Genomic DNA, 10,865 nt, shown 5'->3' with positions numbered 1-10,865 from the left:
ACTACACGATAAACCATCGCTTTTTTAAGATGCTTAATATAAAATGTTTATTGTACAATTAATACAAATTATTATAATCATATTTAATACAAATGTTGGTAATTTACAATCGGTACACGTTGATACAGTATAGTATAGTAACAGTATGGATAAAGGATATGATATAAGATTATCCCACAAGACACTACTACGTTTACGAAAATTCCAGTCTACCATTTCTTCGAGTACATTTTTCAAATATCGCCTGAAACAAACATTCTCGTTTACCATTACGTGGATCGATTCCAAAATAAAAACCGAGGAACTGGAAACCTTGGAAACTCGTCAACTCTTCTGTACGATCGAACGCGTGAGAAGACGAACTTCTAATCAGCGAAGGAGCGAGTAATCGCGAGGTAAAAGCGTAGGGATCGGTCCCCGATCGATTTCGTAACTATATTCCTCGGTGTTCCAACGTTTGGTCGTAACGAACGAATAAAAGGAGAGGTTTTCAGGTGACGGGTAGAGCGAACGGCGGCGAACGAGAAGAAGGGCGAGAGAAAGAGATCAGAGTGGCGGCGAGCGACGACGAGGCAAAGTGGAAGAAGAGGATGAACGAGGAAGAAGGAAAGAAGTTGGACACAGGAGGCAGAGGAAGAAGCTGGTTGAAGCGAGAGGGAACGGCGTGGAATCAGGGAGGCAGCCTCGGCTGGTTGGCAGAAGATCGCCAAGGTGCAGGCCCGAGGAAACGCGACGAAAGAAAGAAATAAGAGAGTCCAGAAGGCTGTTAGGTGGAAGAAATGGCGAGGAGCAGGAGAGCGGCGGATAAAAGGATATGGTAGGGCGTGGAAGCGGGAAGATGGTAGGGAACTAGAAGAGGATGGACACGAGCGAGCAGAACGCGCGAAGGAGAAGGAAAGGGCACAGGGAGCGACAGGTGCCCAATCGCCCACGTGGGTTCTCTCTTTACGGTGCTGCAGCGACGGTAGAAGGGTGAAGAAGACGACGATGACGACGACGAGGACGACGAGCCGGCTTCCTTGTAATGGTGAAGCAGCCGATACTCGTTCTATACACCAAGTGCACTCGCCACAGGATGAACATAGTGGGGCAAAGAGATCCATTGGCGTGTATACCGTTTGGCTACTCTTATCTCTAACGAGTCTTCGTCGTATACTTCTTCCTTATGTGAAACGAGAACAGAGAACAACATTACGCGAGATACGAAGACAGTGGAGTCGTTGGAGATAAATAGTCGAACGAAGAGGTCGAACGAAAATGAAAGAAGAAGTGGAAATCGGTAAAAGAACGGTGAAGAGAAGATCGGCAAGAGAGGGCGAAGTACGACGTCAAAGGATACTAGCAGAGGGCTACGCCACTGAAAAAGTCTGCAGCGGGCCATGTACTGTGGCCATGTGAGTGGGAAAAGAGGTAAGGAAGGGGAAGGGCTACCCATTCGGTAGCAAATGCTGGTAACCCGTCGCAAGGTCAAGATCAGTCGGTTAATCCTATCCAGTCAGCCGAGGCCCTTGCACCTTGGAGGACGAACGACCCTCACGCTCGCAACTGAAATTTCACTTTGCGATCGTCGCACGCCGCACTTGCTCGATTTGCTCCAATTTTTGAAATTGCTCGATCCCCCCGCCCGCAGGGTATATCGATCGATCGTGTTCCTCATTTAGATCTAAGTCGGGAGCGGACACGAAAACGACGTACGACCGGGGAACACGGGACAGTTTCGAGTGCGCTCCACACACAGTGTCTCTCTGTACTTGTATTAAAAAAAAACGATTCGAGTGCGTTTCAACGTCGTGGTGGCTTTTGACGAAAATAATTAACATCGTTTCCCTCGAATTCAGAACGTTGCTTTCGCCACCCTCTTCCATCGATCTCGAGTTACCATTTCTCTTGCCGAAAACCACATCTCTGGCAGAGACTGTTAAAAGAAAAAGAGAAAAGGACATCGACGTTTGGTCATTTTGCACGATCGTCTGGTAACAAGCGTTCGATAAAAAAGAAAGAATCGAGGATCTTGTCGTTGTGCGGGAAAAAGTGTTTACAACAGTGGAGACAACGGTAGCTGTGATTTTCCCCAAGCTACCCTTTGCGGGCCCTTTGTTATGGAAACCTGCGTTCTGATACCCAAAGAATTTTCCTTGGCACTAGCGAATGATCGATCGAACTACAAGGGCCTCTTCAAGAATGATTCAGGCGGTTTAGTTACGGACGTCAGGATATCCGTATGGTCGAACGTGCTTATTCCGGCAGGGACGTTGATCTACCCCTTTCAGGGCTCCATTCGATTCGACAAGATTGACCTTTACTCCCTTCTCGATGACAACGATGTAAGTAACGTGTTTCGTCGTAAGATTCTTCCAACTTTCGTTGTTCGGATTCTTGCGATTGATCTTAGCCGTTAATCTATTTCGGTTCTGTATCGAGCTCGTTTCTTTCCGTCGACGAGAAAACCTTACTCTATGCACCACAGTTTTGTCTGACCTCTCAAACGTTTCTCTTTGTAAATATCAACGATATGCAAGCAATTTTAATAGAATTAAAGAATACAATAGAAGATAAGGAATAGAATTAGTCGACTTTTATCGGTAGAAAAGCTGAAAGTATCGCTTTAATTGTAATTCGGCGTACAATTTAAACAACAAGGATTATATTTCAACACTTGGAATTATATTTAAACGCTATAGAAATTATAACACAGCTGTATTAATTCTAGCGACTATACTGTATTCACATTCCGCAAATTGATGATTCTAGCGTCGATAGAAATATATAAAATATAAATAAATGATGAAACGCGATATTGAATGTAAATCAGCCGAGATAAAATGTCGGGTGTGACTGGGACTGTAAGGGGCGAGGTAATGCTGGTTTTCGCGTGCAAGCCAAAAATTTGATTAAAAGTTTGAGTATTTCTTCGGCATCGTAAGTTGTTTAGAATATCGATGGAACGCAGCTTACAGTTGGAGATGATTCCGATATTATACAGGTATCGAGTTAGAATAGTCGCAAAAACATTTTCGTGCGTTAAACTTATGGAAGAGTGTGAACGTAAGGTAATAGGGTATAATGGCTAGAGGTATGTGAATAATAATTCTAAACGACCGCTTCTTTCTGCGTCTTATTGTGTAAAGAGATCGCCATCTGAGATCTTTCGCTTATGAGATCCAAGTGGAACTAAAGGCTTGCGCTATAACATTTAATAACGAACAGATTCTGGTTTCGTGAAGCATAAGTATGTCTTATAGAAACTCAAATATATTTCATAAATATAGTGTAGAAGAAATACAACAAGTTTTAAGTATAAGTTAGTCTATCGAGTATTAGTCATCGTATGGTCATTTTAATTCGATTTCGCTTTATAATTTTCTTGATCACGGACTTGCCCTCTGGTTATTAGATATCTAAGATAAGGATTCCACGAATTGCACCCTCGTATGAATTTCAAAATTAATTCGTTCGGTGAAACACGAGAAACAGTACAGATCGTAACTTCAAACTCCTTGCTTTATCGAATAAATTAAGCTACGAATTAAAATTTCCATTTAAATGGGAGTTTAAGTATCGATTATGAACGAAAGGAACTAAATTGCTTTAAAGAGTCGAGGCATGTAAGTCTGAAACGTCTTAGAATTAGGATTTATTATACGTAATGCGAATATGTTACATCGGTGTTCGATTATATTTAAATTACAAGACATCGGAATAACTTATTTGCATCCGGTATTGAAAATATCAACATAGCAGTTAAAATAACATTAAAGTGTTTTTTAATTGCTCAATCAACATTTATATACGATTTTCTCAGTCGTTTTAATATGGTATATCGGCAGAATTTCTGTAGCTTAATGATAATGCCACGTCCTGATCGATTTTAAATAATAGAAAACGAACAGACTAACTATAAGCAGCCACGATAAATATCAAAATACGTAATTGAGTATTAATAAATATGAATAATGTTAAACGGTTAATAAACTTTTATCCATCCAACTAGCTAATATTACGAAATATTACAGGTACAGTAATATCGTAGATTCTGAAATTCACCTGATCGTTATTATTTACTCAGACGTGAAATTAATTTGCATTATGTTTACTTAATAATAAATATTTCTACAAGTTATCAAGGTATAAATCTGAATATACATGTTGAAACAAGGAAGTTAACATTTTTAATTACGGGACACATAATCTTTTTATAATTTTTATAATTTATATTTCTATTTTTTATTAAATTCAAATACATTTGATTTCAAATGGTAGCTTCATAATTACTAATTGCAAATAATTAGAAATTGTTTTCTCAAAAGCAGTATATCCATTAATTGAATATTTTCTATTTGTTAATTCATTCCTCTTCATACCGAAAAATGATTTTCTCTCTATCGAGAAAAAGTACTTAAGTTAAAAAGGAGAAACTCGTTACCATAACTCGATTTTCTTTTTTTTTTTTTTTTAAACGTAAGAAGATCACGCTGTGCTAAGTACGTATTACAGATAGCAATTACAGTTAATGCAACCCATGCGGTTTTTTTAACCCAAGTTTCTCATAACTGCGATTTGTTTCAGATCAGACGCGAATACGGCTGCTACGATGAAGTCTTCTTTTCGAATTACAGTCTTAACAAGCGCCAGTGCAATTGGATAAGATTCCTCCGTATAGTTCAGTCTTACGACGAACAAGTAAACTTAATCGGTACCAAAGTGAAAGGTAAGTTAATGTATGCGTCGAAAGAAGAAGAAAAAAGATTAAGTAAATCATGAGAATCAACATGATGCAGCAAATGATAGCGTACGTGCACGTCGGTCGTGATAAATTTTCCATGCAAATTATTCATGTTGCTAAGTTTTCTGCCACTCAAAATTAATATTACGTTTCCTGCATTTCAATTTATAAATATCTGCTTAGCGAACTGCCCTGCGACATACAGTAACGAACAACGTTCGATATTTCCATCAGCTGATTTTCCTTTCTTGGTTCTCGTTTTCTCGTCGTCTGAACAAACTAACGCTACTTTGAATATCTAAATTTTAGATCAGTGTTACGCACATGTGACACATTATGTAATCTAGATTAGTCACATCGATCTGTCCGTACGATTCTGTATGTGCATAAGCAACTAAATTATCGGCGAATAATTATCTGTACGTGAGAACTCGAGGAATGAAATTGAAAACAGTTTAATTTCATGGAAATTTTTGCTAATACAAATAACTACATTGTTAGTATAGTTTATACGTAGAAAGTTTAATGTTTCTTGTCGTTATTATAATTTAGTGGATGATACGTTTACTTCGATAAAATCCAATTAACACTCCTTTATTAATTAACTACCTTCGCATTTTCCATCAATGCGAATTATCAACGTTCCCTTTATTCTTTCTGTTCGTTTATGCAATTCAGGGGATCCAATCTTCGAAGTAATAAAAGATGTCCAACCGGATACAGAATTAGTGGCTTGGTTTCTTCCTACGGCAGAACAAGATTTCGTCTTTATATCGCGCGACATGTGTTCGAGGTCTGCTCTGTACAGATGCACCATTGACTCCATTCTAGATGGTGAGTCTCTAAAGACTTTTAGCTTGAAATAATACAAAGAATCGACACGGAGTCTGGTGAACGGACAACCTCTCAAATACGTCAATTTGCATTGTTCATACGTTTCCCAAACGCATTTCAAATCATCTTCCATCTCTCTGTACTCTGATATACGTAATATAACTAAAGCGAAACAAAACCAAGACTATAAAATACCTTTGCGAAAGGTGAAAAGCACGCGAAACTTGCGAAAGAGTCACTTGGCAAAGACAACTAAGAAAGCTTATAAAGATCTACAAAAAGAAAGATAGAAACTCCGAAGCTTTGCTCGAGAATTCAGTCGTTTCATAGACGCTACGGACCATTCTCCTTGTTCCTTTGAAGGATTTATCAGAACGCGATGCACGCGAATTCGTTTTATACGTAGGTTGATGCGTTCGAGAAGAATCGCTCTGAAAGACCAGTGAAAGAGGCAGAGCGGTGGGACTGTGTTCGGTGATCGAAATCTCGAACGGGTGCAATCGCGTTAATCGGCGCAATCGCGGGTCAATCGAAAAAGAAGGTAAAGAAAGTCGGCTAACAAATCTGAAATGCAAATATGCGCCGGTATTTTTGTCGGCTGGATCACAAGGTGCTCGTTCGTTCGCTCATGATTCAAATGCGCAGACCCCCGCGCTTACCGGGGGATATAAAGGACAGTACAATGCCAGCGAACCTTCAATTCCGAAGAGGAGGGCTCGCCGACCGAAGAGGAGAACCGCCGGATAAACGGGTGACCATGAGGGGGATGGTCGGAGTCGCGACCACGGATATTTGCTAGGAGATCCTTGGCCTTGAAAGAAACCGAGAAAATTATTATATCGGATAAGGTACAATTGCACCAAGGCCGAGGACAGGGTGAAGTTTCGCGTAAAGACGAGTGGGAGCACGCTCGTTATTGCGCAAGTATCTCCAAAGAGGAGAAGAAAACGTTGTATCTCGATGGAATTAGAACGTTATGAGGTATCATGGTACGCAGACGCGTGCAAAAATTGATGTGGCTTATTTGTTATGTTACGTATCGACGGAATATTCGCATGACGATTAAAGCTTCTAAGTATCAAACCCAAATGTGGGGTACAAATATCTTCAAACGTTTATTTTAGCGTAAATACCACTTTCTAAAGATATTCGTTCGGGATAACGATCTTAGGAATTGAAAGAAAAGAAACGCTGTTTTAGTCAGGCTATTTACAACGTTATTGCTTAAAGTGATACATAGTTGCACAGATGCAGCATGTTTCTTGCAATCAGTAGGAATCTTTTGCTCCTATAAATACACGAGGGACTTGATGGAAAAGCAGCGGAATCGCTCGTTTTTCCAAAAGTGACACGAGTACAGAGAACGATATATAAAATTTGTATTTACCTAGCGGATTTTGTTATAAATTTCCAGACCTTTGCGAACACGTATCGAAATGCGTTTTAGCGCTTGGAAGCAAAAAGAACGTTGACAAACGAAAAGTTGAATAACTTTCTCTGTTGGAATTTAACTTTGTAATTTTCTCGAATCGAAGATTTTTATCTGTGTCTCTTTTCTTTTAAGTCCCTCGTTTAACAAGATCTCAAAGATAGCGTTTAATAACCAGATGTTTCGTTCAAGAATCCCCATTAGACCTATCCATGGCGTTGCTTTCTCATCATTCGTCATCGACAATTTCACATCCGTACTACGAGGTAGACGAATACGAGTCTACGTCCGAAGAATCCTCGTCATCGACGTTATCCTTGACAGGGGATCATTTAGATTGCAGTATTTTAACGACGATTAAGAGAGGAGAAAGGGTTCTGTTGCCGTGCGAAGTCTGCGGGAAATCCTTTGACCGACCTTCCCTTTTAAAACGTCACATGAGAACGCATACAGGTGAGTGAAATATCGATCAGTGCCTTTCAAGCAAACAATTCTAATTTTACTCGATATTAACGCTATATGAACGTTGTATCATTTGCACGAAAAACAAATAACGCGAAGCAATGGGATTTAGAACGAGGAGAAGAATTTGTCGAATAATTAACGATAACTGTGCAGTAAATTTAAAGACCAGTAGTGGCATAATTTACGATTACAATTTCCAATGATAGTGAGGAAATTTTTATTTCTATCTAAGAAAGAATATTTTAACGTAACTCGATCGAAAGGGCTAACAGACGATTGTGTCTAAAAACGTAAGCCTTTCGACGGTTGAACATCGGCCAAGTAATTTGATTTTGTTGTTAAATTGAAGGAGAGAAACCGCATGTTTGTATGGTGTGCAACAAGGGTTTCTCAACGTCGAGCTCGTTGAATACGCACAAGCGAATCCACAGTGGTGAAAAACCTCATCAGTGTCTCGTTTGCGGTAAGAAGTTTACGGCCTCTTCCAACCTCTACTATCATCGTATGACTCACATCAAGGTAAGTTTCCAACAAGCTGCTCTCACTGAAAAAGATAAATATTCTTATATTGCGAGCATAGCCTATCGATACTCTTTCGCTAGTTACTCGGAGTACTCGTCGAAGCTTAGCAACGTGTAGCATCGTAGTTCGATGTAAAATGCGGTCTTTAATTTTTATCCATGAACCAATGATATCACATAATTATAGAAAATACCTTGCGAAACAACATTTCATTCCTTAATGAAATTGCAACGTCTATTTTACCAATGACATTAGATTAAGAGATTAATAAATCATCGATCTATCCTTTTGACTCGTCAGGATCGATCGTGTTATGCGTTGCATTTATGCGCTAATGTTTCGTCAACGTTATAACTCACTTTTTCAGGCTGCAGCTGTAACGTTTACACAAAAGCGTGTAACACGATCGATGCTGAAGACCCAATAGCGTGACACCCGTCGATCATCGCGCAAGCTAAAATCCAAAATTCATCGATTTGTCACTAGCTCGTCGTTACTTGAATCGGCCACGTAACTGGTTACTTAAAGCGTCCAGACATTTATCAGCGATACTATCACAAAGTGACAAATATCTAAAAAAAAAAAAAAAAAAAAACACATTTGAAAACACGATTAAGTTAAAGTATATGAAAGAGAAGAAGAGAAGGTAGATGGATCCCTTTGAGAATCGGTGCAGACCGACTCCCTTCAGGGAGTTTATCTTCATTTTAGCCGTAGTTATCCCAGTCGGTGTAAAGCTGGTTGTGATCGGGAAAACGCAAGGAAACCGGTACGCGAAGCGGTAACGCGAGGCGCGAGTGGTAAAAGATCGGTCGGAGTTTTTATTTATCAGAGCGGAAACCCCCGTATGAGTTTCTCTAATCCAGCGAAGTAATGATATCTCGGGAGCCATATAGGTTGCTCTTGCCATCAGCTACTGTAATTGGTCCATTACTCGCTACTGCTTGGAATGCAATCCAATTAGGGAGACGGAGAATATACCCGGAGGCAGACTCTTCTGGTTCTCTCTTCGATCTTATGTTAACATCGCTTTCCGCCTCTATCTCTCGTCTACCTTCGCCGGTGTACTATCTCCCCTGCCATCTTTCTCCTTCGTTTCTACTCACTTCCATTGCCTTCCTCTTTCACGTGCTCCGCCGCTCATCCCACTTACCCTTGCCACCTTTTCATCGTGTTTTCGCGAGACCACGCGTTCTTTTATTGTCGTTCGGCAAGTCGATCCAACCGGGATAACAAATACGACGCGTGTCTTTGGACTTTGTCTTTCACACTCGATGGTAGTTTTGCGTATGGGGAAAAATCAGTTTGCTGATTTCCATCTTTTAGAATTCCGTTTATTAGAATATATAGGATATTCGGCAAAATATAGTTGCTGCTGTCGAGCATGTGATCCCGTGGATATCTTTCAGCCTCGTTTGTCCCTTATGACGTTGCGATAAACGTATGAAAAGTATGATCTGCGGATTGCTTTTCTCGTATTTCAACGCTTGCAAATTCTATCCTTTTTTTGTTTTCAATGGAAGAATTTTTTTGTGAATTTAGCAACCTATCTGTTGGTTGTATTGATTCTTGTATGACAGTATAAAAATATAAAAAAGTACAAGACCATAATATAAAAAATAACAGTATACGAAAAAGTACGGGAGCTTGGACGGGAAATAAGAGATTTTAAATATTAAAATACTTATGTAGGAAAGAAAATGATAGGAGTGTTCGATTAGCGACCACAATTCTTTTAAATATTTATCGTGTTGGTAAAAATTGATTGGATTTTTAATCAAATGCAAAGCAATTCGTGTTGCGAGTTCCTTTATTCGTTCAAAGTTAACAGCTTTAACTCCAATTTATACAATAACGAACAGCATTTGTTTCTGTATAAATTTCTTCGCAATCAATGCCGTTCTTTTATGTTTCTTTCTATCTATTATAATATCATTTCATCGTAGATCGGTATAACATTTCATAGATTTTTATTATACTTTTGCGAGTTGGTGAAATAAAAATAAGTTTAGAATCTTATCTTTATTTAGGTAGTAGTTTGTACTATAGAAGAAATGTTCTATATTTTGCGCTAGTATTCAATGAAAAGAGACAAAATATGCGGGTTACAATAATATTTATCGAACTTCCTTTAAGATATTCCTCATCGAAGATTCTCATAATCGAAGTGTACGTATTTCACAGTATTTTCCTTGAAGTAAACTTAGATATAAATATTAACCATCAAACGCTTGAAAACGACGAGTAATAGTACACAGTACGCAACAAGTAATGTCGTTTTGAATTTACTGTAAAACTTACAATCTTATCTTATGAACGAAACTAGAAGTTGTACAAGTTGAAATTACATTGTTTCGCAAAACAGTGATTTGTTTCAATTTATTCGTAGTATAAATTCGCAGTGAAGGGTGCTCTTACGTTTATGTTTCAGGAGAAGCCACACAAGTGTTCACAATGCTCCAAGTCGTTCCCAACACCGGGAGATCTTAAGAGTCATATGTACGTGCATAATGGGCTATGGCCATTCAGGTGCCATATTTGTAGCCGTGGTTTCAGTAAACCAACTAATCTTAAAAACCACATGCTGCTACATCTTGGCAGGTGTTCGAACAAGAAGATTGTCAAATCCATTTCCGACTACTGACCAATCGATAACGGCCCCCTCGATAATTTAGAAAATCCATCGAGAAATCTATACGTATTTTGTTATACTATTGTACGAGATAGAAATGAAAGTTACTCGTCTAAACGTCTCTCCCTATTTATATCGCTGTTTAAAGAAACACGTACGCAAAGTTTGCGCACAATACAGTTTGACGCACAATTACACTTTAATCTTATTGTTAGTAACGTTTTCAATTGCTCATTACATTCAGGTAAAATTAGTATGTA

General features: G+C 39.0%; 1 protein-coding gene across 1 annotated transcript; it reads left to right on the top strand.

Moving 5' to 3' along the window:
* The first annotated feature begins 1,998 nt into the window (after nucleotides 1–1,998).
* On the top strand, nucleotides 1,999–10,665 carry LOC117204371 (zinc finger protein 251-like). Its single transcript, XM_033441697.1, has 6 exons — nucleotides 1,999–2,324; nucleotides 4,567–4,708; nucleotides 5,402–5,557; nucleotides 7,179–7,439; nucleotides 7,801–7,970; nucleotides 10,405–10,665. The coding sequence occupies exons 1-6, from the start codon at nucleotides 2,100–2,102 to the stop codon at nucleotides 10,615–10,617; spliced, it is 1,167 nt and encodes a 388-aa protein (XP_033297588.1). The 5' UTR covers nucleotides 1,999–2,099; the 3' UTR covers nucleotides 10,618–10,665.
* The last annotated feature ends 200 nt before the right edge of the window (nucleotides 10,666–10,865 follow it).

Source organism: Bombus bifarius, unplaced genomic scaffold, assembly GCF_011952205.1.
Source record: "Bombus bifarius isolate JDL3187 unplaced genomic scaffold, Bbif_JDL3187 scf7180000007966, whole genome shotgun sequence".
Taxonomy (NCBI): Eukaryota; Metazoa; Arthropoda; class Insecta; order Hymenoptera; family Apidae; genus Bombus; species Bombus bifarius.
This window is presented reverse-complemented; position numbering and strand designations above follow the sequence as displayed.

What these genes read in the sequence shown, in the direction of transcription:
- LOC117204371 (XM_033441697.1), top strand. Translation starts at nt 2,100, where the DNA reads ATGGAAACCTGCGTTCTGATACCCAAAGAATTTTCCTTGGCACTAGCG. An exon ending in TCACATGAGAACGCATACAG is followed by an intron (nt 7,440 to 7,800) that starts GTGAGTGAAATA and finishes GTTAAATTGAAG; the next exon opens with GAGAGAAACCGCATGTTTGT. An exon ending in ATCGTATGACTCACATCAAG is followed by an intron (nt 7,971 to 10,404) that starts GTAAGTTTCCAA and finishes TTTATGTTTCAG; the next exon opens with GAGAAGCCACACAAGTGTTC.